Consider the following 27,599-nt stretch of genomic DNA (forward strand, 5'->3'; position numbering starts at 1 on the left):
GCCGGCAACTATCAGCTCTGGCAGCAAACTAGCAAGCGTATGCCAAGTGTCTCTGTTATTTCTCTTGATGCTGATGAGTCAGCCAGGAAACCAGGAACAAACAGGACTTCAGCTCTAATTCTCCCTCTAAGCTGTTGATTTGCTTGCCACGAAGTGGTATAGCAGCCCTTGCTGCTTTTATATTCTGTGGGGTATGGCTCCATGACTCAGCACTTCCTAGGCCTGCCCCACCCCTGCTTCTGTTGTTCCCGCCTCTCCTGCCTATGAAACCTAGGGTCCAGCCATCAGCCGGGTCTGGAGGCGTGGCCTGGGGGGGAAAGAGTCAGGGGCCTGCCTCTGGCTCCTGGAGCTGAGCCAGGGAAGCCGGTGCTCCAGAGGTAAGTCCTGATGGCCCTTCCCCCTCACTTTCTGAGTCACTTTCTGGCAGGGGGCCCAGCTCGGGGGACGCAGACACAACAGCTCCTCTCTCAAAACCTGGACCTTACCTGAGACGTTGTTTTTCAGCCAAATCATATTTCCCATCCTGGAAAACTTTGGGTCTTTAATTGTCATGCAGAGGTGGTACTGTTGGAAATGAAAAATACTTTAAATATAGCAATAGAAATAGCACTTAGACTTATATACCGCTTCACAGTGCTTTACAGGCCTCTCTGAGCGGTTTACAGAGTCAGCATATTGCCCCCAATAATCTGGGTCCTCGTTTACCGAAAGATGGAAGGCTGAATCGAGCTTGAACTGCTCAGGTTCAAACTCTTGACTATGGGCAGAGTTAACCTGCAATACTGCATTCTAACCACTCTGCCACCATCAAATATTAAATATTAAGCATTGAATATAATATTGGGGAAACTGAAGCTCAAAAACTTTGGCCACCTAATGAGAAGAAAGGACTCATTGAAAAAGACAATTGATATTGTGAAAAGATTGAAGGAAAAAGAAGAAAGGGACAGCAAGGGCCGGAATAGCTCAGGCTGTTAAGAAGCCTGTTATTAGAACACAGTAGCCTGCAATTACTGCAGGTTCAAGCCCGGCCTAAGGTTGACTCAGCCTTCCATCCTTTATAAGGTAGGTAAAATGAGGACCCAGATTGTTGGGGGGGCAATAAGTTGACTTTGTAAAAAATATACCAATAGAATGAGACTATTGCCTTATACACTGTAAGCCGCCCTGAGTCTTCGGAGAAGGGCGGGATATAAATGTAAACAAAAAAAAAGAAGATGAGATGGTTAGATGGTCATCGACACAATGAACATTCATTTGGGCAAATTCAGGACCCCCTGGCGTGCTATGGTCCATGGGGTTGTGAAGAATTGGACACAACTTTGTCGTTGTTAATTGAAAAGTCATGTCCGACCCATCACGACCCCATGAACAACTTTCCTCCAGACCTTTCTGTCTTCTGCCATCCCCCAGAGACCATTTAAGCTCACGCCGACTGCTTCAGTGACTCCATCCTCATTCTCTGTTGTCCCATTCTTCTTTTGCCCTCAATCTTTCCCAGCATTTTTTTTAAATTTGCATTTATATCCCGCCCTTCTCCGAAGACTCAGGGCGGCTTACACTATGTTAGCAATAGTCTTCATCCTATTTGTATATTTATATACAAAGTCAACTTATTGCCCCCAACAATCTGGGTCCTCATTTTACTTACCTTATAAAGGATGGAAGGCTGAGTCAACCTTGGGCCTGGTGGGACTAGAACCTGCAGTAATTGCAGGCAGCTGTGTTAATAACAGACAGACTTAGTCTGCTGAGCCACCAGAGTCTTAGCAGTCTGAGCCACAGCGGCCCTGCATCAGGCTCTTCTCCAGTGAGTCCTTCCTTCTCATTAGGTGGCCAAAGTATTTGAGTTTCATCTTCAGGATCTGGCCTTCTAAAGAGCAGTCAGGGTTGATCTCCTCTAGCACTGCCCTGTTTGATCACCTTGCAGTCCAAGGGACTCGCAGGAGTCTTCTCCAACACCAGAGTTCAAAGGCCTCAATTCTGTGATGCTCAGCCTTTCTTATGGTCTTATTTCACAGCCATACATTGCAGCTGGGAAAACCATAGCCTTGACTATACGCACTAGACACAACAGTGACTGAACAACAACAACAAATACCAAGTAGGCTAGATGGGGAAAGATTTGATACAGGATAGCATAGCTTCGGATATCAGCAAACCTCTTAACACTGCAGAATGGCTTTCACGAAGATCTACCAACTTTTTTCTCTCTGCAGCTTTGCTTCCCTTGTTTTCTCACTTAAGATCTGTCAAGATCTCCATTCTCTGTGTTTCTCTCCTGGTTTTATTTGTTCAAGGTTTCCTACTAGGTGTAACTACATTTAAATCTTCAATCAGAGTCAGTTGTGAGCATAAACACATCCCTGATATTATTCGCAAAGCTTTTTAACCATGTAGGTTGAGTGAATAGAATGCAGATTTGATCTTCTACAGGTAGACTGAGAGCTTCCAATTCCACACCACAAGTTTTAAATTCTGTGAGGAAATAATTGAAATGCTTTCCTCGTGAGAAATTCCAAACTAATAACTCTTCCAATTTTCCTTAGAACCACTGCATTTGAAATTCAATTTTTCTTTAGAAATTAAATTTACATTTGTACACACTGTTCTCATATTTCACTTACATTAGCTCAGCAGACCTGATAAAACTTTGTTATATGTTATCGTACGGCAGCTCCTTATTATAAATGGGAGTGGATGATGATAAAAGAAGTGTTCTAATGGAAAATGGGAATTATCAAGTCAAGCATCAGGAGTACTCCAAATTGCCTATTCCTGTTTGAAAGGCATTTCTGTGTTCTTCTTTAACTACCCTTTCCCCCTGAAAATAAGACATCCCCTGATAATAAGCCCAATCGGGCTTTTGAGCGCATGCACATAAATAAGCCCCCCCCCAATAAGCCCTCCCTGAAAATATTTAACCGCATGTGCAGCCGGTCCCCGCCATTTCCTCTGGTTAGGGTTAGGGAGACAAAGCTGGAAATCAGGTAAGATGGCAAGAAGAGCCCCATCTTGCTCCTCGCACCCCAAAATAATAAGACCTCCCCGAAAACAAGGCCAAGTGCTTATTTCAGGGTTCAAAAAAATATAAATCAGGCTCTTATTTTCTGAGAAACATGGTAGCTGTTTCTGGCAGTAAATGTAGTATCCAAACGATCAGGATCTTTAATATGACTCCTGTGAAGTTTCTGTGTTTTGATCAGTAAGCAGCTGGAATATTTACGATCCTTCCATATCAAGCTAAAAATCTCAGACTATTGTAGATCCTGGATATCAGATACAAAGGTCTACACAGAGGCAATCCATTCATGCATCTATTGCAATACAGTACAGTAGTTCTGGACTTACAGCCATTCGTTTAGTGACTGCCTGAAGTTACAATGGCACTGAAAAAAAGTGACTTATGACCGTTTTTCACACTTATGACTGTTGTGGCATCCCCATGGTCTCATGTGGTTTACGTTCAGAAGCTTGGCAACTGACTCACATTTATGACGGTTGCAGGGCCCTCAAGTCATGTGATCCTCTTTTGCGACCTTCTGACAAGCAAAGTCAATGGGGAGACCAGATTCACTTAACAAACATGTTAGTAGTTTAACAACTGCTGCGATTCGCTTAACAAATGTGGCAAGAAAAGTCATAAAATGGAGCAAGGCTCGCTTAACAAATTTCTCACTTAGCAATATGAATTTTGGGCTCAATTGTGGTTGTATGTTGAGGACTATCTATACAGATAAGCCTTAACACACAACCGTATTGGAGCCTGCCATTTATGTGATAATTGTAAAATGAGTTTATGACCGTTTATGCAGCAGATGTACTGTTTATGCAGTCATAAAGTGAACACAGGGAACATTAAGTGAACCCATTATTTGATATGGTGTGGTTTTACTGAAAACATCTAAGTAAGTGCTGGTTTTTGGCAAAACCGTCGCAAACTGTGGTCATGTGACCAAGGGGTGCTGCAAACAGATGTAAATGCAGCTGGATTGCTGAGCACCCAAAGTGTGTCTGTGGTGGTGGGGGTGACCTTCAGAACTGGGTTGCAACTCCCTTTTTCCAGGTGGGTTGTAACTTCGAACAGTCGCTAAGTGATCTGTCGTAAGGCAAGGACTATCTATATTTGTTCTTATGCTTATCTTTGGGAAGCTTGTTTTTTTTTGTTGTTGTTGTTTACATTTATACCCAACCCTTCTCCGAAGACTCAGGGCGGCTTACAGTGTATAAGGCAACTTATACACGCAACTTTCCAAGTGGGATTTGGAAGAGCTCCACGCCGGTGTCCCTTAAACCCCAAGAAATGCTCCATTCCAAATGGAGCAGAATGAACAGGTTGTTCTTTACCACACTTAGAACCATAAAAAGGGCATCGGTGCAACTTCTAAGGAATCCAGAACGGGTCTCTGAAGAGCTGATTCTATATGAAAGACAAAAAAATTCATGGGGGAATGCTTGACTTAATCCAAATAATGAAAATTCTAATTCTAAACTCCGTTTCTAACAGGGATTCAAGATTCAGTCTGTAGAGATTCTCCGTCATGGTTGTCCCAAAGGTGCTTTTTCAGGAGGCAACTGGACTTTCTTGTTTTTTTTTCTCTTGAAGACGTTTCGCTTCTCATCCAAGAAGCCTTCTTCAGCTCTGACAGGATCCATTCCTTACTATTCTGTCAGAGCTGAAGAAGCTTCTTGGATGAGAAGCAAAACATCTTCAAAAGAAAAAAAAAACCCCAAGAAAGTCCAGTTGCCTCCTGAAAAAGCACCTTTGGGACATTCAAGATCCAGGGTACTTATTGATTTAGGTCCATGTCTACCTGTGGTGGGTTTCAAATTTTTTTACTACTGGTTCTGTGGGCGTGGTTTGGTGGGCATGGCATGGCTTAGTGGGCGTGGCAGGGGAAGGATACTGTAAAATCTCCATTCCCTCCCCACTCCAAGATTACTGCAAAATCCCCATTTCCTCCCAATCATCTGGGACTCGGGAGGCAAAGAATAGATGGGGGTGGGGCCAGTCAGAAGTGGTATTTACCAGTTCTCTGAACTACTCAAAATTTCCACTACTGGTTCTCCAGAATGGATCCCACCTCTGATGTCTACCTTTCCCAAGCAAATATATAAAACCTTGCATTTTTCTTTTTCTCCCCTCCCCCCTGCAGTTACCTGGCTGATCAGTGCTGGAATGGCGGCTTCATCTACTTGATCATGTTACGCCGAATCAAGCGCAAGGCCCCACTTCCTCCGTCAAATGGCAACAACAGTAAGAGCACCGAACCCAAAGCCAGGCCTACCTCCGAGCCCAGTGGGAAAACCACTCAAAATGGCAAAAGGACGAGAAAGTTTGGAGTCATTACCAGAACTGTTCCGGGTGGTAAGGACAGCAAGAGCACCTCTAGAACGGATCAGGAGAATGGACATTGTGCCCTGGATGGGTTGCATTCAGAGGCATCCAAAACAGAGAACCAAGCAGACGATCAGCTTCTCACGGCAGACTTCCCTTTTCCAGCAGACCATTACCGCTCCCGTCTTTCAGAAGGAGGCATTCTAGACCTAAACTCCAGTGAAGTATCCTTACAGGTAAAGACTTTGGGAACTTTCAGTAGTTGAATACCAGAAATATTTCTTTTTTGAAATAAAAAAAAGAGGTAGTGTTCCTTCAATATTTCAACTTTTTTTTAATATATAGTTGTGTGCAATACAGGAAAAGATTAAAATGGTCCATTGAGCCATGGTGGCTCAGTGGTTAGAGTGTAGTACTGCAGGCTACTTCTGCTGCCTGCCCGCTGCCTGCAATTTGGCAGTTCAAATCTCACCAGGCTCAAGGTTGACTCAGCCTTCCATCCTTCCGAGGTGGGTTAAAATGAGAAGCCAGACTGTTGGGGGGAATTGGCTGACTCTGTAAACCGCTTAGAGAGGGCTGTAAAGCACTATAAAGCGATGTATAAATCTAAGTGCTATTGCTATTCTGGCCTGGGAGTTCTGGGAGTGGAAGTCCACACATCTTAAATTACCAAGGTTGGGAAACACTGCTCAAATGAATCAGTTCAAGGACAGGATACTTGAGTGTTAAAGCAGCCACATCTTCTCAGTAAGACTGTTTTTCGAATACCTTCTTCAGTTATTTCTGCATGTTCGTCTACATAAAATATTTCATATTGCTGACGGTTCCAGTGGAAATGTGCTCTGTGCATCATGTATTTATGAAGACAATATGGAAGCATTGTTTTAAAGCAGGTACAGGGAACCTTCTGGAGGACCTCGCTGCTTTAATGCTTTTAAGATTAGGGGCTTTGCTTATACTAGGGCAGGGGTCTCCAACCTTGTCAACTTTAAGACTTGTGGACTTCAACTCCCAGAGTTCCTCAGCCAGCTTTGCTTCATAAAGTGCAAATGCACTGCCTATTGTATTCTGGACTGGAGCTTCAGAATTGCCCCTTCACAAGTAAACACTAAAAATTCAAGCCTGTTATTTGAAAAATAATTTTTGGCAGTGAGCAAGGCAAGAGGCCATTTCCCTAGACTTAATCATTGTATAAACTTGTGTGTTTAATGTACATCATTAGTGCCAAGTTGGTGGCAATAAAAGGCAAGCTGTTGCGCTAAGAGCTGAAGTGTTGTGTGTTTGAGGCAAAATATTGAATATTGAAATGTTGAATGCTAAATATGAAGCTTGCAGCTCAGTTAATGCTCCAGACAAAGCTGAACTGAGAGCATGAAAAGAATTCCCGCCATGATTCTGCGGCTGTTTACAAATATGCGAAAACCGAGTTGCATTTTCACAGTGTCTTGAGGTTAGTTTTTTTGTGGCTTAACTTGATGTATCATTCATTGTATCATGCGACTCCAGAAAATATGTTAAGCATATAGGACAATTCCAGCTGCTCAGAATGTAACTACATGTGCAATTCCCCTAGACTAGAAATACCGATAAAGCAGTATTTTCAGATTATCACCGGAATACTAGCTTCATGCTGCAATTCTCATTAGTTTTCCTTAACAAAAGCGAGTGGACTTCATCTGTTTTCCATATGTAAGAGGGGTGGAGGGACACCTGCTGAGACCACAAAACCTGATGAATCTTCATGATTACAGGGGAGAGATCTTGCAAACCAAGAGTTGAAAATGTTGGCATAGCTGTTTGCAAACCAAGTGAGCTCCAGGGAATAGTCTTCCATCAGCACTCAAACTCCTGACATAATTTCCTTGGCAAGACCTTTAAACTTTCTTCAGGGTTATCGCAACCACCTGAACAAATATAATCACCCTTTGTTTTTAAAATTATTTAAAAACGCTATTTGCCTGGACTGGTTTTCTTTCTTTTTTTCTTCAAAACTGGTTCTCTTCACTTGCTTCTACCTTCTTTTTGCCTTCATCTAAGCTAAAGTTCATCTCAAGCCTGTGACCTTATTAATGTATAAGCACTCAACTGTAGATACTACATGGAGCACATCTTAGTATTTATAAAATACCTTTTCCTGTGTCACAAAGCACATCGAGGGATACCTGTTTATCCGAAGGTACAAATCTGTAGAAGTAAAAATAGGTTTATTGTTCTTATTCATCTTCTGAATTAAAATTAAAATTATTCACATGTTCATATCTATTCCACCAAACTAGGCTGGGTTAAAAGAATCAAATTGTGGGATGTCCATCATCTATGACAGGGGTCTCCAATCTTGGAGCTTTGCTTGCTGGGCGATTCTGGGAGTTGAAGTCCAACAGGCTTAAAGCTGCCAAGGTTGGAGACCCCTGATCTATGAAACCTTGTTTTGTATGATGGCTGCAAAAGACTACAACTCCCATACATTTCTTTTACTCTCCAGTGAGGCTTAATTGGTCCCTCAAACATTGTCAAGTGTCACCTTGACAATTTTCTTCCCTCTCCTGCTTCTTTTTCACTGAACAGGGGTGTCAAACTGGCGGCCCACAGGGCAGATGCGTCACCCACAGGCCACGCCCACCCCAGCTCCGCGAAGGGAAAAATGTATCACATGACGGCAATGTGACGCGGCAAGTTTGACACCCGTGCACTAGAACATCATTATCTTCGGGAGTCCTTTGGGAGTCCTTTGGGAGAAGGGCGGTATAAAAATTTAATTAATAAAATTAATAATTTAATTTAATTAATAAAAATTTAATTAATAAATTTTCTTATCCAGTTTAGAAAAGGGCTTTTAGTTGTTTTGAAGCCATTTTTTATTTTCAAAACCTTTTTGTGTCTTCTCCAAAGTCAACATTTTCTATATGGCCGTGACGGCGAACCTATGGCATGCATTCCAGAGGTGCCACGCAGTTCCCTCTCTGTGGGCACGCAAGCTGTCGCCCCAGTGCAGCTCTGCCACTCATGCGCATGTGCCTCCTGCTAGCCAGCTGGTCTTCGGGTCTCTGCCAAGCATTGCACAGGGGTGGGGGGCATGCAGGCGGTGTGTACTTGAATGGGGGTGGAGCATGTGCGGGACATTCATGCATATGCGGGGGGCACATGCAGGGGCAGGGTGCGTGCAGGGGGTGCATGTGCATTATTATTATTATTATTATTATTATTATTATTATTATTATTATTATTATTATTATTATTTATTTATTTATTTATTTATTTGATTTTTATACCGCCCTTCTCCCAAAGGACTCAGGGCGGTGTACAGCCAAGGTAAAACAGACGGTACAATATACAATTAAAATACAGATTAAAAAACTTATTATATAGTTGGCCTAAAAACTTTAAAATATATAAAACTAAAAAACCCCTTAAAATTAATAATCGAAAATTTAAAACCAATAAAATTTAAGCCAGCCCCGCGCGAATAAATAGATGTGTCTTCAATTTGTGGTGGAAGGTCCGAAGGTCAGGTATTTGGCGTAAACCCTGGGGGAAGTTCGTTCCAGAGTGTGGGAGCCCCCACAGAGAAGGATCTTCCCCTGGGGGCCGCCAGCTGACATTGCTTGGCGGACGGCACCCTGAGAAGTCCCTCTCTGTGAGAGCGTATGGGTCGGTGGGAGGCATAAGGTAACAGCAGGCGGTCCCGTAAGTACCCAGGCCCTAAGCCATGGAGCGCTTTAAAGGTAGTGACCAAAACCTTAAAGTGCATCCGAAAGGCCACAGGTAGCCAGTGCAGTCTGCGCAGGAGCGGTGTTACACGGGAGCTACGCGAAGCTCCCTCTATCACCCGCGCAGCTGCATTCTGGACTAACTGAAGCCTCCGAGCGCACCTCAAGGGGAGCCCCATGTAGAGAACATTACAATAATAAGCATGTGCAGGGGGTGGGGCATATGCAGGGGGCATGCACATGCAGGGGGGCAGGCCACGTGCACAGGAGCTGCGTGTGCTTTGCATTTGGGGGGTTTAGGCGCGCGCTTTGGCCACTCAGTCCGGAAAAGGTTAGCCATCACTGCTCTATGGTATGTAAGCTGAAATCTTTCTTCCTGCTTTTTGTGCTGCTTTAGATGGGCTTATATAACCTGTCTTTTATAAGTACCTTTTCATATACGGTATTATTTATTTATTTATTTATTTATTTATTAAATTTGTATACTGCCCTTCTCCCGAAGGACTCAGGGCGGTTCACAGCCAATAAAATACAAAAATACATATAACACAGTTAAAAACAGTATAAAAAACTAATTCAAGATATGGCCTAAAATTAGAGTACAATTAAAAACCCCGTTTAAAAACCCCAATTAAAAACTACATTTAAGCTAACCCTGCACGCTGGAACAAAAGTGTCTTCAGCTCGCGGCGAAAGGTCCAGAGGTCGGGGAGTTGTCGAAGCCCCGAAGGCAGCTCATTCCAGAGGGCAGGAGCCCCCACAGAGAAGGCCCTCCCCCTGGGGGTGGCCAGCCGACATTGTTTGGCCGATGGTACCCGGAGGAGGCCCTCTCTGTGGGAGCGCACAGGTCGATGGGTGGCTACTGGTCCCGTAGGTAATCCGGTCCTAAGGTATATGCCTACCGTAGAACCACATATGTATTCTAGTTATTCTTTTAGAGCTGCCCAATTCAACCAAGATAACTCTGGATGGGTCACAAAAAATTCAACATAACCCACCACAAGAAAAGAATACAAAGCCACAATTCTATAAACAAATAATGAAGCAATAAAAAAAATAAAATGGTGATCCTAATTGAAATAACGTCAACATCCAATTAGGGCTCCAGCACATCACAAACAAAGGCTCAGGGAAAGAGCGATGTCTTAACAGGCTTCCTGAAGACCAGGACAGTTGGTCCAACTCCATGTCAGGAGATGGAGACCACCACCAAAATGCACACATAACAGAATATAACAGAATAACAGAGGGTTCTTGAAGGTCTTCTAATCTAACCCCCTGCTCAGGCAGGAAACTCTGTACCATTTCAGACAAATGATTGTCCAATCTCTTCTAAAAAAACTCCCAGTATTGGAGCATTCACAACTTCTGGAGGCAAGTTGTCCCACTGATTAATTGTTCTCACTGTCAGGAAATTTCTCCTTAGTTCTAAGTTGCTTCTCTCCTTGATTAGTTTCCACCCATTGCTTCTTTTCCTGCCTTCAGGAGCTCTGGATACTTCCTGGGATTTATTGGATTAGAATTCTGGATATCTGAATCAGCAAAGGAGGTTTGTGGACCTTTAGGAAGAAGGACAAACGGAGGCAGGGAGAACACGTTAACTTTTTAACTATGTTGGCATCTGCAAGAAAAATTACAGTGGAAAACTGCAACAACAAAAAATAGGTCTACATGTATATAAAATGACTTGCTGGCGTCAGACTAGTTTTTCAATCCCAGGAATGTGCTTGAGCTGGTTAGGAGGCAAAAGCTTTCAGCGTGTTACTGATTAAATCTTTTCAGGAAGAGATAGCTTGTAGATATTAAAAAAACAAACAAAAACCAGACAATGCTTGATTTTAACACTATGCCTCCCAAAGAGCGGACATAAGGACAAAAAGGAGGACATGTTCTCCTTTTGCTAGTAATCCTATATACTAGATCAGTGATGGCTAATCTTTTTCTCATCGTGTGCCAAAAGCACACATGTGTGTGACAGCGCACACACATGCCGGCACCCATAATGCAATGTGCCCCCTGCGCATGACCCCCTCATGTTTCCCCTCCACCCACGCATGCGCATGTGACTCCCCTCTGCCCCCTCATACATGCGCATGTGACCCCCCCCACACCCCATTTTCGGCCTAGTAGACCTCCCTGCAGCCTCCTGGGTCAAAAAACAAACTGTGGAGGGGGGCTGTACCCCCTACGTCCCCCATGCATGCGCACGTGACCCCCATCCCCCGCACATCCCAAAAATCAGCTGGCCGCCAGGAGGCGCGCATGTCTGTGCGGTACAACTGAGCTGGGCGATGGCTCGCATGCCTGCAAAGAGGGCTCTGTGTGCCAGCTGTGTCACGCATGCCATAGGTTCGCCATCACGGGTATAGGATCTCCTGCTTGAGCAGGGGGCTGGACTAAAAGACCTCCAGTGTCCCTTCCAGTTCTAATTTGATTTTGATTCTGATCCACAATCACCCATGATGCTGCATTCTGGACCAGTTGTACATTCCAGATGGTCTTCAATGGCAGCCCCATGTAGAGCGCTTTGCAGTAATCCTATTGTGATGTAAGTAAAGTTCTGAGGGAATGAAACAGGGCTAGGAAAGGGTACAATAGGCACACAAGACAAAATTGTGGAAAGATCCTCTTGGCCACAACTGCTAAATAGTCCTCAAGCAGGAGCTAAGAGTCCAGGAAGGCTTCCCAATTGCATACTGAGTCTAAGCCGGTGTTGTGGTCCACCAGCAGCCTGCGGAGCTGGCAGCGGAGTCAGACAGTGATGAGGCTGAGGAAGAACATGGGCCAGTCCTGGAGGCTGGGGAAGGCCCTGATGACGGCTCTACGTCGGAGGCAGAGAAGGGGCCAGGGCCATCTAGGAGTGATGTTCGGACTCCAGAGCCTCCAGAGGCTGACAGTAGTGAGGCAGAGGAACAGGAGGAGCCTAGTCCTAATGCACGCATGAGAAGAGTTGCCAGAAGGCAAGAGAAGCTCAAACAAAGAGGATGACTTGGGAGTAGGGCCAAAAGATCATTGCTACCACCCCCCATAAGGCTTAAAAGACCAGCAACAGTGTTGGGGCTCTTTGTTGGAAAACAATGTTGACAGAATTGCTCCTTGTCTTGTTGCATTTAATTCTTGTCGGCCTCTTCTGCTTCAGAACTTCTGCCAAGACAAGCCTTTGGCAATTTGCCTAATTAGACCAAGGTTGGTGATAAGACTGAAGAATTTTGTTATGAAGAATTTGTTTTGATTTAGTTTGGACTACGCTGAGAATGAGTTAATTCTCAGCTGTTCTAATAAAGTCTGTTTGTTTTTGAACTAATTGTGTCTAATAATACCTACTTGGGGCTGGGTCATAACAGCCGGGCAGTGTTACTCAGCTCAATTTCAAAGGTGGTAATTATGCAAACCTTTGACTCAAGGGGCCCAGACCCACAATCACTCAGTCTTGCCATGGTAAAAGTCCCAAATCTAGGCACTCCTAGTCTCCAGGTATTTGAGAGCTTCATCAGGGTGGTTGGAGGCAGAGATCAGAGGTGGGATTCACATAATTTGCCTACCGGTTCACCCAGCACCGAAAATGTGAGCTTCACTTGCACGTGCCACCTCCATGCTTGTGTCCGGCCTTCCGTGCATGCGCTTTGCATGCGCCCAGCCTCAAAAACGTGCCTAAATAGGACAGCATAGAGCCGGGGCTTTGTGGGCGGGTGGGCAAACCCACCTGTGATTTCCATTACCGGTTCACCCGAACCGGTCTGAACCAGCTGAATACCACCTCTGGCAGAGATGTACAATTGACAACTCTCTTAGGAGTAATGATTTCACTACCTAGAGCAGTGTTTCTCAACCTTAGCAACTTTTTTTTTTATTTTTTTATTTTTTTTTTTTTTTGCAACAAACAAACAAAAAGAAAATACATTATTACACCCTTGTGCTATACATAAAAGGAAGATTTGGGTCTTCGGATATATCCTCATGATTGCCAAAATCCACGTTCTCGAGGTACAGGTACTGAAGCGTCCAATGTTCCAAGCGCAAAGTCCACAAATGGTTTCCAAGTCTTCCAGAAAATATCTTCTTTATACACACCACTTCTAATTTTAATATCACATGTCATTTTATCATTTAAAGCTAATTTCCACATTTCAGAATTCCACTCTTCTATTCTAAAAATCACATCCAATTTCCAATATCTAGCTATTATAATATTTCCAATATTCTACCTATTATAATCATAATTCTAATCAATTCTTTTTCATATTTTGTTAATTCTATTTCCTTAATTACCAACAATAATATAGTTTCCACTCTCAATGTCCTTTTGATTTTGATACCACATTTTCTTCACTAATCTGGGTCTTTTGCTACCATTGCAAAATTTATCCAGTTTTTTCTGATATCCTTCAATATCTTTCTCTGTCAGATTTAGTGGTAGCATCTCGAATAAAAAGTTGAACTTGGGCAGCAGCATCATCTTACACATTGCAATTCTACCAAACCAAGACAACTTTAAAATTTTATATTTATCTATCTTCTTCTCAATTTCGTTAATCACCACATCATAATTAAGTTTTTTCAATTCTTTAACCTTAAGTGAAAGCACTATACCCAAATATTTCAATGTGTTTTTAATCCTTATCCCAAATTGCTCTTGCATATTCTCAGACTCATTACCATTACTATCCATCAATAATTCTGACTTTGACCAATTTACTTTCAATCCTGTCATTTCTTCAAATTCTATCAAATGCTTATATATCTTTTCAAATCTTTCTCTACATTTTCAAAATAATTAAAGTATCATCCGCATACAAATTTATCTTATACCCTTATATCCTTCTAATTCTTCATCTTTTCTATCATTTTGTCAATATTTCCATAGCCAATAAAAATAATGTTGGGGACAGGCGACATCCTTGTCTCGTACCAGCTTCTAATTTTATCTCTTCAGTTAATATTCCATTCACCTTCACTCTTGCACTGCTCTTTTGGTACAATTTTGAAATAACATGTATAAACTTATTACCAAAGCCTAAAGCCTCCACAATTACTTTAATTGTTTCCCATTGTACAGAATCAAAAGCTTTAAAATATCCAATGATACTATACCAATTTTATCACCATTATATTCAGCTACATCTATAATATTTAATACTCTTCTAACAATATCACTCATGTATCTACCCTTCACAAAGCCTACTTGATTATAACTTATATATCTATCTATAAATCTATTTAATCTATTACTTATAATAGCAGTAAATATCTTTGCATCCTGATTAATTAAAGAAATGGGCCGATAGGACTCAATCCTTTCTAAATCTTTATCTGGTTTAGGAATTAGGGATATCACCGTTCTATTCCATGACGAAGGTACTTCCCCACCATGTAATATTCCATTGAATAATTTTTGCAGTCTTGGTATTATTAATTCTTTAAATTCTTTATAAAACTCAACAGGTAATCCATCCTCACCTGGAGCTTTCCTAATTTTAATTTTGTATTATTCCATTAATCTCATCTTGTGTTATATCTTCTTCCATCAATTCCTTATATGTTTGATCAATTTTCACCACATACTTTTCTAAATAACTCTGCAATTTTCCCCGATTAATTGGTTTCTTTGAATATAGATTCTGAAAAAAGTTTCTAACCACTTCACATTTCTCTAATTTTTTATAACATCTTATACCTCTATCATCTATCAAAACTCCAATTTCTCTCTTCTCTCTTTTATCTTTCGCCATCTTTGCCAATAATTTAGAATTTCTATTACTAAATTCAAAAAAATTCCTATTTAAAAATCTCAAATTTCTTTTACTAACTCTGTATCTTCTTCTATCATTTTATTTCTTAACATATTAAGCTCCTGAAGAATTTTTTTTCTTTAGTAAGCAAAATTGATTTTCCAATTCTTTAATCTGATTTTTATCTCTTTCCATTTTAATTTTATAATTTTTATATTTCCTACTTGATAATTTAATACTCTCCTCTAAACACCGCTTTCATCGCATCCCAAACAATTTCAAATTTAACCTCCCGTTATCATTTAATCTCCAACTTTCCTCCAATTTTTAAGTATCCATTTTTATCCTTTTCATTTTATACAATTTCTCGTCATATCTCCAATAGCTTCTTTTTCTCAAAATTAAAATCTAAGTCCACCATAACTTCTGCATGATCAGAATCTTTAAAAATTCCCACATCTACCTTATCCACATTATTCAACAAATCTTTAGAAAGAAAAATATAATCAATTCTAGAATATGTATTATATATCTTAGAAAAAAGTGTATACTCTCTCAATTCCTTTAACCTCTCTCCACACATCAACCACGCCGTTTGAAGCATCCACATATTTAAAATCCCCATTTTATTTGCTCCCCCACAGCGGGTGGGATTAGTACTGTCTATTTTATCTCTGATTAAATTAAAATCCCCAGCCACAATTACTTTCCTACACTTTCATTCTCCAAAATTTTGTTATTTTTCAAGAAATTCTCTTTGTTTTCATTCGGTAAATATAAATTAACAAGTGTCACTTTTTCCTCATTAAGATTTCCAACATTTATTACATATCTTCCATCTTCATCCAAAATTACCTTATGTTTTTCAAAGTACACCCTATCTGATATCAGTGTTGCAACTCCTCTAGCTTTTGAAGTTCCAAATGCTTTTTCATATATTTGCATACCTTTTATATACATTCTATTTGAATCTTCAGATTTCTGATGAGTTTCTTGTAAAAATAAAATGTCTGGTAAATCCCTTTTAATCTTAAGCTCCAATCTTCTTCTTTTAATCTGATTCCCTGTACCCTTCACATTCCATGACATTATTTTTATAACTCCCATTTAAAATATAAATTTTTAATCCTATCCCCGCATCTTCCTTTCTGTGCCCCCCACCACCCGACATTAAACTGCCATATAACAACCTTAGCAACTTTAAGACCTGTGGACTTCACCTCCCAGAATTCCCCAGCCAGCCATGTTGGCTTGCTGGGGAATTCTGGGAGTTGAAGTCCACAGGTCTTAAAGTTGCCAAGTTTGAGACACACTGGCCTAGAGACTGATCTTTGCTCTCTAGTCTTCATTTTTTTCTGAAACTACAACCTGGATTCAAACTGGTTTGGCTTTTGACTTCTAGACCAGCTCACTGACTCTTTCCTCTGTTTGTTCCTTTGACTATAAATAACTTTTTGGAATTTAGCTTTGGACTGTAAAATGGCAGTTTTGCTACTCTCCCTAAGCCTACACAGGTGGGATAGTAGAGTCCAGTGCTCAATTTTACAATTATAGAATAGCAAAGTTAACTCCCAGATTCCTGGGAATTTACCTTTGTGAATGAATCTTCATTCTTCTGATTTGAAAGGAAATGTTCCTCTTGAGATGAACTTTCACTTGAACCTGGTTTCTCTTAATGAATGGAAATCCTGTTTAGGGGATGGCCCTGCTCCAAGTATTTTCTCTCTTTTGAATATAGGTCCCAGGATGCTACTCAAAGGCCAAATATAATCTTTATCCTGGAACAAATTATACACCCTACTTTGTTATTTGTGAACCAAACTACTGTGGTTAACCCAAACCATGATTTAGAATGACAGTATATTCCTGTAACCAAGATTTATTATGGCATGGTCTGTTTCCAAAGGCCTTGGATGCTTTCTCTGGCTCCCCCATTATGGCTTGCTTTATTCCTGTCATTTTCTGCTCCAACAACTCATTACATTCAACCTAATTTTGAAAGCTTATCTTACTACATTGAGGAAAGCTGCAGGAATGCTTTTCTTCCCATAGATTACCAGCAGTAGAATTAATTCACTGCAGATAAAGCGTAGACTGATATTACTTCCTGCTCAAACATTGAAGAAGCTGATCTTGCACATTCTACAAAAAAGAAAAGTTTAGATTTACGACTGAATGCAGTTGAGTAAGAAGCTATTGATAGTCATGCCTCCCTATGCATTTGCATGTGGGGGGAAGAGGGCAAATGACATGCAATACAACTATGTTAATTTTTAGGAACACGATGGGGAACCTATGGCACCTGTGCTACAGGTAGCACACAGCACCCTCTCTGGGCACACGAGCCGTCACCCCAGTTCAGCTCTGCCACGCATGCGTGTGCGCCTCCCACCAGCCAGCTCGTCATTGGGTCTCTGCCGTGCATGCATGGGGGGGCATATGCAGGGGCACATGCGTAGGGGTGTGCGTGGGGGTCATGCGCACATGCACGGGGTGGAGGGCATGCATGGGGGTCATGCACGCATTGCATTTTGAGGGTTCAGGTGCGCTTTAGGCACTTGGTCCAGAAAAGGTTAGCCATCACTGTTCTAGGATAATGTTATCAAGTTCATACAGGTAGTCCTCACCTTAGGAATGGTCACTTATTGGTTCCAGGTTCAGAAGGAGTCTCTTGTGGGGGGATACTTACAGCCTGGATTCAAAGTTTCAATGATTATGCCTCTCCCCCTGTAGTCATGGGACTGCACTTCAGGCGCTCAGCAACCAGGCTGCAATTCTGCATTTAGGGCCGTTAATCGTATCCTGCGGTTTTACAACATTTTTGCTAAATTCTAGCATTTACTCTTGGTATGCAATAGTGGCAATATCTGTAGGAGGAGGGGGGTGGGAAGGTTTGTTCTCTGAGCTTGTGAATTTATTTATTTATTTTTATTTATTTATTTATTTTGTCAAATACATATTAAATAATATATATAAGCATAAATTGAAAACATAAAATGAATACAACTAAAGGGAACATTAGGACAGGAACGGTACGCACGCTGGTGCTCTTACGTACGCCCCTTAGTTTTCTAATGTTTCATTACTAGGCTAGGTAACATCTTCAGTGGAGTTTAGGGGATATCAGTGTCCTGTTTATAAGGGCTTCAGGTGTGGGTGTGTCAAGTGAGGGTCTTTTGATGGGTCAGCTGTAAGTCATCAGTGAGTCTTGTGATGGGTCTTGTGATAAGGAAATTACATCAGGCCAGGGTCATTGGGAGGTGAACTGCTGGTGGGTTGGTAACTGCTGGTTACGAACCCACGAAAAACCACCAACAGTTCACCTCCCAATGACCCTAACCCAAAGGTGAAATGCTACCAGTTCGCTCCGATTCAGTCGAACCGGTAGTTTAAAAAAAGCTACCGGTTCCTCCAAACCAGTATATTTCCAACGATCTGCTGTGTTGCGGGATTTATCGTAGCTAAATTGTGCGGCACAGCTGATCCCCTGCCTCGCTGTTCTACTTACCTTCCCTAGCCACCTTTGGGCGCGTACTGTGCATGCGGACATGCAGTGCATGTTTGGTGCACACTGCGCTGGCACACACAGTGTACATTTGGTGTGTACTGCGTTTGCACGCTTGGCATGCGGCATGCATGCGTGGCCATCAAACAGGTAGCATACCAGTTCAGTTTTCACCACTGCCCTAACCTGATGTAACAAGACTCACTGAGACTCACTGAGGACTCACAGCTGACCCATCACAAGACCCTCATTTAACATATCCACACCTGAAGCCCTTATAAACAGAAGAACACTGACTTCCCCTAAACTCCGCTGAAGTTGTTACTTGGCTTGGTAACAAAATGTTCAGAAACCAACCCATAAGCTCGGCGAATGAACCTTCACTCTCATTTACTTTCAGTTTTTAGCAAAACTGGCCCAGGGGGTTGCTTAATGACCATGGTGTTTGCTTTATGATCATGGCAGCTGCTTTATGACTGCCGTGTTTGTTGCCACCAGTAAGATTCTGTAGAGATTGTCCGTCATCCAGGTCATAGTTGTCCCAAAGGTGCTTTTTCAGGAGGCAACTGGACTTTCTTGTTTTTTCTTTCCATTCCCCACTGTCCTGTCACAGCTGGATGAGAAGTGAAATGTCTTCAAAAGAAAAAAACAAGGAAATCCAGTTGCCTCCTGAAAAATCACCTTTGGGACACCAGAAAGATTGCAGCTAGATTTTAAATTTATGGGTTTTAACTGGGTTTTATTTTTTATATTTTAAAATACGGGCTTATAGAATAAGTTTTTAAATTGTTTTTATAGTGTATTTATCTGTTTATGTGTTTTTTAACTGCCTGTAAACCGCCCTGAGTCCTTCGGGAGATAGGGTGGTATATAAATATGATTAATAAAAATAATAATAAATAAATATAAAATGCAGTTGGTTGCATGACTGACCCATCGCAGTTATGACCATTGCATGCAGTCATTTTGGAACCATTTGGATTCTCTAATGAGTACATATATATCATCATTGCACTCATGTTTTACTTTTATAGGAATACAGGTAGTCCTTGACCCATGACCACAATTGAGCTCAAAATCTGTGTTGCTAAGTGAGACATGTGCTAAGTGAGTTTTGACCCATTTTATGAGCTTCCTTACCACAGTTGTTAAGCGAATCACTGCTATTGTTAAGTCAACACGGTTGTTAAGTGAAACTGGCTTCCCCATTGTCTTTGCTTGTCAGAAGGTCGCAAAAGGTGATCACATGACCCCGGGACACTGTGATTGTTATAAATAGGAACCAGTTGCCAAGCATCCAAATTTTGATCATGTGACCATGGGCATACTTCAATGGTCATAAGCAGTGGTGGAATTCAAATTTTTTTTCCACTGGTTCTGTGGGCATGGCTTGGTGGGCATGGTGTAGCTTGGTGGGCGTGGCAGGGGAAGGATATTGCAAAATCTCCATTCCCACCCCACTCCGGGGCAGCCAGAGGTGGTATTTGCCAGTTCTCCGAACTACTCAAAATTTCCACTACCGGTTTTCCAGAACGTGTCAGAACCTGCTGAATTTCACCCCTGGTCGTAAGTATGAAAAACAGTCATAAGTCACTTTTTCAGTACCATTGTAACTTTGAACAGTCACTAAATGAACTGTTGGAAGTCGAGGACTATCTATGCTTAAAATACTAATGCTCTAAGAATGGAGCATGCGAATTGTCTAGTAATATTTATTGAGGAACTTTCTCTGTGGGTGGGAGAGGTAAGAAAATCAGGATTGTGCCCATAACTATATGATCAAACCTCCGCTCTTTTTATCCTGACTTTTTTGACCTCTTCCCCCCTGCAGACTCATCTGTTTATTGATATGAAATTACCCTAAAGTTAAGAATTTAATCAAATACTTCTCTAATCACTAGTCACTTGGAACTCATTATAGTTTTTGGCAGGAATTGTAATAACTATAAAAAAATAAACTTTATTCTTATGCCCTCTTCATTTTTTCCTCCCGGTGTTCAGAGTGGTTTCTGTAAAAGTATATTGAAAAGTATACCATCGCATTAAAAATCTTTTAATATCTTTTTCAGAAAGGAAGGGAAGCAATAACACCAATCATTGATCTGAGCATGGGTGTAAAGTTGTGATCCTTTTAATGATTGCCCCAAATTGTGTACAGCCACAATTGGTTTATTTCCTTATTCCTATATTCTGGAATGAATAATGGATTGTTTGATTGAACTTAAAGGCTAAATTCATACTTTCGTTCACAGAATAATTGCAGATGCCTCTGGCAAATCTTCAGATTTGAAGTTGCAGAGTTATTTATCATCTAATCGTTTTTTGGTGCCCCATATTACAAATTAGCTAAGCTCTTGTTTTATATGCAGCCATAAGATTCCTTCCATACCTGCTTCTCAGTTTTGTGCTAAAATCATAATCACATTCAGCTCTACTGTGGTCACTACAGATAGGTCTCAATTAGTGTGCTTAATGAATCCTATGAAATGGCCGCAATATTTGAATTCAAAACACCTGAAGTAACATTTCTATGGAAAATAGAGTAGTTGGTTCCAGCTTGATGGAAATAGGCAATAAAAAATTTTAAACATAATTTTTATATCTATATTAATGAAACATTACAGTTAAGGAGAAAAAGAATGTAGTTATAGTTTAAATTTTTGGTTAATAAAGTCAGAGGGCGAAGCAAAATAAAAATGAAAAAAATCCTACTGTAAATTCAAGTTATTTCAGCATCTTGCCTAATTTAGTGTTGCTATGACCACATTCATGTTGTTCAGTTGTATCAAATTTTTTCTCTAATGTTATAATGAACATCTAAAAATTTTTATTGTTTTCCTCTGATTTTTTTCCTTCCATTTTCCACACATGAAGACTAGCAGCATCTGAAATCCCAACCACAACTGGGTACATCTCATTAACTGCATTTTGAGTCAATTAAACTTTATCTGGTATCAATTTACAATTCACACTAAATCAAATATTGCATTATCTTAACTCGCAACTTGAATACAAGGTATATAATAAGTGGAAGGTGTGTTTGATACGTTTGGCGCATTGAGTTATTTATAAAAAATAAAGATGGGATGTAAATAAATGATAAATTAAAAAAATATCTTTTTAGCAATCTTTTTAGGTTGTTTTATAACGGAGAAATAATACAGGAACTTATCGGGTTACGAACATTCGTTCAGCAAAGTTCGAAATTCTTTGTTACCTCGGTGCTGAAAAAAATGGTACTTATGATGGGGCCTCATAATTCCAGCCATGGCAATATTTATTTTTATTTTATTCATTTATTTAATTTTGTCATAACAATATACACAAGCATAACAAGCATAACACAAAAGATTATATAATATATAAACATATATATGAGGAGAAGCAAGGTAGTATAAGCATATATATATATAGGGGAAGAAACAATAGGACAGGAACGGTAGACGCACATTTGTGCTCTTATGCACACAATATCCCCACAGTCCCCAAATTGTGATTTCTGTCAGGTTCCTACAAGCAAAGTCAATAGGGAAACCCACAGGGAAGGTTGGAAACAGCGGTCCTATCAGGTCCTCACTTAACAACGTGTGCAGTCCTTGCTTAATGATGAGAACTGGGGGTTTATAGAATTGTCGTTGCTAAGCAACGTGGTTACATGACGTTGTGATGGCAATACTGGTCCCAACTGTCGTTGTAAGCCAAAGATTACTTATATTTTGCTTTTCCTCTGCAAAGGGAATCAAATTTGACTCCTTTCCACGTTGTTTACGAGGCTGTATCTGCTTCAGCAGAGGGAAAATCTCATCTCCGTAGCATGTTTGTAAGCTATCTGCTTTGGAGAGATCTTGGCAACAAGCTTGTCAGCAGATAAATTGGGCTGAATATTCTAGCAGTCTGACTGGATTCGTATAGTATTCTAAGCCATGGTTTATTTAATTGTGCTTTCCTGAATAAACTACACTTGGCTAAGTATACACTAAGCCATAAAAACTTCATTTATAAGCTCCTTATAATTGGGTTTACACAATATACAGAGTCCAAATGAAACAGAGTGTAATTTATAGCGGTTGCAATTGATCCATCATTGATTGGGATTACATTTCTCACTAAACCAAGATTTGCGTAACAAGTTATAATTGGCTTCATGCAACAGATTATTACATGAAACAACAGTGTTAGTAACCACAAGTGCTGGATTAACACAAAAACCAAGTTACAAGAAACACATGATATTTACACAGTATGCCAATCCAGTCTCTGTGTAAAGAGTTAACGAGGTCAAGAGGTAGCGCTATTCTTCAGCCGTTTCTTTCCCACTGTATTGATTTATATAATTAATTTATAATATTTTAAACTGCTGTAATCATAACCAATTCTAAGTAGTGTACATCAAAGCAAGGAACATAAAGTCAGGTGCTGCACAAATAAAATAACGAAAAAGATTACAGGAGTAGTTGCTTGTAATCATCACAACATAAAGGCATTAATGACCAATATGGTCTTTAATGCCTTGTGAAATGCAAAGAGGATCAGAAGACAACTGTATCTCCAGATGAGAGTTTTCTGAAAAGACCAGCTATTTATCCTGAGTGAAATCTTCATCAGGTCCTCTTGCAAAGTTTGGACCGGACGAGGAGAATCATATTTGGCAAGAAGGTTGCTGATGAATAGAATAGAATAGAATAGAATAGAATAGAATAGAATAGAACAGAATAGAATAGAATAGAATAGAATAGCAGAGTTGGAAGGGACCTTGGAGGTCTTCTAGTCCAACCCCCTGCTTAGGCAGGAGACCCTATACCTTTTCAGACAGGTGACTGTCTAGTCCCATGATGACAAACTTATGGCACGCAGCACCCTCTCTGTGGGCACGCTAGCCGTTGCCCCAGTTCAGCTCCACTGTGCATGCATGCCTGCCTCCCACCAGCCAGCTGGTCTTCGGTTCTCTGCCGCACATTCGCAGGGGAGGGCGGGGGGCAGGTGGTGCATGGGCGTGTGTGCATATGTGGGGGCGGGGCATTTTGAGGGGGCTGTGTGTGCATGTGGGGGGGGGCAGGGCACGTGGGGGGGCCCTGCATGCGCTCATTTGTGTGAGCACTTTGGGCACTCGGTCCGGAAATGGTTAGCCATCACTGGTCCAGTCTCTTCTTAAAAACCTCCAGTGATGGAACATCCGCGATTTCTGGAGACAAGGTGTTCCATTGGTTAATTGTCCTCACTGTTAGGAAGTTTCTCCTGAATTCCAGATTGCTTCTCTCTTTGATTAGTTTCCAACTATTGTTTCTTGTCTTGCCCTCCGGAGCTTTGGAGAATAGCTTGATTCCTCCTTCTTTGTGGCAGCCCCTCAAAAGTGGAATACTGCTATCATGTCACCCCTAATTCTTCTTTTTTTTTAGACTAACCAAACCTAAAACTGGCACTCATTCTTCTTGAGGTTCTCCTTGCCAGATAGTTATTGTCAGTTGTCAGTTGTCCAGCGTAGGAGGGCAGGAAGAGACCCTGGTCTAACCAGCTTCATGACCGGTCTTTGCTGAATTTATCCTTCCAAAAGAAAACATGTATGGTCAGGATGGCGATCAGCTTAATTTTCCCCAAACAGTTCCACTACCTTCTGCCAGAAGAAGAAATTGAAAGCTTTCATTTCTGTTTCGGTTAACCATAGTTTATTTATTTTATTTTATTTATTTATTTATTTATTTGTCATAACACCATACCTAAGCATAAGCATGAAGCAACAGTAGGACAGGAACGGTATTGTTATATCTGCACTCTATAATGTGAGAGTTGTTGCAGCAACTCACTTTCATAAATCATAGTTAAAATTTGCTAGAGTTAATGCAGAGCTCCTACCCAAAGCTCCATAGATAAGGCACAATTTATGTAAATTGGGCATCTCTGCACTTTCATCAAAAACTCTTATTTACTTACTTACTTACTTACTTACTTACTTACTTACTTACTTACTTACTTATTTGTTTGTTTGTTTTATTCATTCATTCAAAATATGCCATCTTTACAATTTAAATACTGTTCAGACTTGTCTTACAAAATATAAAAAATAAGGGGGGCAATGGGGGGAAGCTTAATGAAGGCTGTCCAAATGAATAAACTTTACACACTGCCAATTTTATGTTGCCAAGGATTTCTTCAGATCAATTCCCATTGCTTCTGTAGAGGTGGTTTGTTTGTTTTTTGGACCTTATTGAATTGCAAATAACAACATAAGCTCTGTTTTTGCTTGTGGAAATGAGCAAACAATCTTCCTTTTTGATTCATTAATGATGAAGCTGGAGTATGTACGAAAAGCAAAGAATTTAAGCATCCTGTCCGATCGAGGGTACAACCCAGGTTTTTTTTTTGCGGGGGGGGGGGCACAATCTTGATCTGTCTCTCAAAAGTTGCAGTTTTGCAACTGCAGTTTAGACTTGCAGTTCAAGATATAGATTGCTCCCAATATAAATGCATCTTTTTCATAGCCAAGGCTTTCCTGACGCAGGCAGATAACTCCTAGAAGCAACATGATTTTTTTTTTCTAAAATGCTATTCTCATTTGGGGCCTGTTGTATAAGATAGATAACCCATTTTTCACACATAATGAGACAGAAAATTACATTCCAGCTCCAGCCTAATTGTCTTTGTAGCATATGCATAGAGACATTTATGCCTCTTTTAAATGCAAATTTCATCTAGATCTCTTTAAGTGATGCAAACAGAAGGGAAGTTCAGAAACAAGTGGGGGGCATCCATCCAAAGTTAAGCATTTGCCCTAGACTGAGTGGGGGCTATTGATTCAGATAGTTCAGTACCGCCTCTGTGGAGTTGCAGCAATCACTTAGAATAAACCAGGATATTATGCGAAGCTCAGTCTATGCATGTTGTGTCTGTGCCCCCGCCCCCCCAGCCCAGCCTCCTGGCAGAAAGTGACTTGGAAAGTGAGAGGGAAGAGCTGGCAGGACTTATCTCTGGAGCACCGGTTTCCCTGGCTCAGCTCCAGGAGCCAGAGGCAGGCCAGGTGGAAGAGATAACGAGGCCTCTGTCCCCTGACTCTTTCCCCCCCAGGCCACGCCTTCAGACCCAGCTGATGGCAATCAGGCCTGGCTGGACCCTAGGTTTCGTAGGCAGGAGAGGCGGGAACAACAGAAGCAGGGGTGGGGCAGGCCTAGGAAGTGCTGAGTCATGGAGCCACACCCCACAGGATATAAAGGCAGCAAGAGCTGCTGTGCCTCTTTGTAGCAGGCAAATTAACTGCTTAACTAAGAGCTGAAGTTTGTTCCTGGGTGACTTATTGGCGTTGAGGGAGATAACAGAGACAGTTGGCAGACGCTTGCTATTTTGCTGCCAGAGCTGATAGTGCCGGCTAATTAAGCCATCGCTCCGACAGAGGCGAAGGGGGACAGAACAATATGGCTTCATATCCTGGCTTGTTCCCTGATAGTAACAATTCCCCATACTTCTGAAAGCAGGAAAGTGATAAATTTGCCTATTTGTTCAAAGAAGCTACAGATTTTTGAATGGCTTTTAAATGAATGGTGGTAAGTTGCACATAGACAGGGAGAGAGGGGCGAATTCTGTAGCCCTCCACAAAAAAGGAGCCATGGGTGAACTCACCCCATGTCTGTGAACTTCAGTTGAAACCAGCCAGAGGTGGAAGGTTGAACTAACTAAAAGTTTGTAAGGTTAAAAATGGAACAAGTTGAAATACATTGTTAATAATTAATATGAGGGGAATTCTGAGAAACACATTCAATAAATGGAGAAAAAACCGGGGTTGTCTGGACACCATAGTGAAAAATATTGAATTGAAAATGAATACAGCAATAGAGAGAGACAAGAAGGAGTAGAGAGATGGAAGAAAGGGAGAGGAGAGAGAGAAAGAGAAGAAAGGGAAGAGGGGAGGAAGAAAGGGAGGGGAAATAAGAGTAGGAGAGAAGGTTAGATAGAAAAGAAGAAAGGGAAGAGGGGAGGAAGAAAGGGAGGGGAAATAAGAGTAGGAGAGAAGGTTAGATAGAAAAGAAGAAAAGAGGAGGGGGAGAAAGGAAGGGGAAGTAGAGAAGGAGTAGGAGAGGAGGGAAGAAAGTAGGAAGGATAAAAGAAGGGAGGGAGAAGAAAGAGAAAGAGAAGAAAGACTGCTGTAAAACAAAAAAGATGAAATGGAAGAAAGGCAACCCATGTTTGAACATATCAGGATAAAAACTGAATAATCTAAAAAAATAATAAAAGAGAATATATATCAGTAAAAATGGAGAAATTAGAACCTGAGGGCGAAAGAAGATGTGGTTTATATAAACAAGCATAGAAATATTAAGATATGGTTAAAAATGTGGAAAAAGAACATTTTGGCAGCAATTGTAACTAAGTAAAATGTATTTGAATATGATAAGTGGTATAAGATATGATATAGCCAATACTCTCTTCATAAAACATGTGGGGGCGGGTGAGGGGGGGGAAATCAATAAAAATTGATTAAAAGAAAGAAAGAAAGAAACCAGGCAGAGGAAGGAGAGAACCTATAAAACAGTGCCTCCTTCCCCCTGCCACCAAAAGCCGTTTAAAAGGATACCTTGGTTGATGGTCTTGAAAACCAATGAGTGATCAAGGAACAATAGGACGGAGTTACCATCCTTATCCTAGCTCTGCCGCAGATCATCAAGAAATCTGGGTTTTCTTTACAGCCTCTCTCCAACTCCCCAACTTTTCCCAATTTCTCTTACTGTATCACCTTTGATCCTGCTCTGTTCAGTTTGGCAAGAATTATCCTGCCATGGCAGGGGTGTCAAACTCGCGATGACACGTCGTCACTTGGCTATTACATCTTCCCCCCCGCCTTCGCTAAACCGGGGGTGGGCGCAGCCAGCGCGTGATGCATCCGGCCCACATGCCATGAGTTCGACACCCTGTGCCATGGGACAAATAGACTTCTGAGCTCTCCTTTGTATAATTTCTTTCAAACTTTTTGTTGAACTGTTGGAAGAAATGTCCATCTGGGTTCAATTCCAAGTGGGGAGAAAGACACTGGAAACATGGAGACTGCTTGAAAACCTGGTTTAATGGTGGAGAGGACCACATCAGAGGTGGGATTCACTTACCTTCTGTTGTGGTCCGTCAGCAGCCTACGGAGCTGGCAACGGAGTCGGACAGTGATGAGGCTGAGGTGAGGCCAGGGCCATTGGGAAGTGAGGTGCGGACTCCAGAGCCTCCAGAGACTGATAGTAGTGAGGCAGAGGAACAGAAGGAGCCTGTTCCTAATGCACGTATGAGAAGAGCTGCCAGAAGGCAAGAGCAACTCAAGCAGAGAGTAGGGCCAAGAGATGATTGGCCCC

At 41.3% G+C, this 27,599-nt stretch overlaps 1 protein-coding gene across 7 annotated transcripts in view; it reads left to right on the forward strand.

Annotated features, from left to right (window-relative positions):
- The window catches only part of PDZD2 (PDZ domain containing 2), a 371,146-nt gene that overhangs the window by 242,018 nt on the left and 101,529 nt on the right, over window positions 1-27,599 (forward strand). For all 7 annotated transcript variants that reach the window (XM_058170301.1, XM_058170304.1, XM_058170303.1 and 4 more), the window contains one exon: window positions 5,157-5,574. In XM_058170301.1, coding sequence (XP_058026284.1) covers window positions 5,157-5,574 — 418 coding nt within the window. The remainder of the gene's footprint in view (window positions 1-5,156; window positions 5,575-27,599) is intronic.

Source organism: Ahaetulla prasina, chromosome 2 (assembly GCF_028640845.1).
Source record: "Ahaetulla prasina isolate Xishuangbanna chromosome 2, ASM2864084v1, whole genome shotgun sequence".
Classification (NCBI taxonomy): domain Eukaryota; kingdom Metazoa; phylum Chordata; class Lepidosauria; order Squamata; family Colubridae; genus Ahaetulla; species Ahaetulla prasina.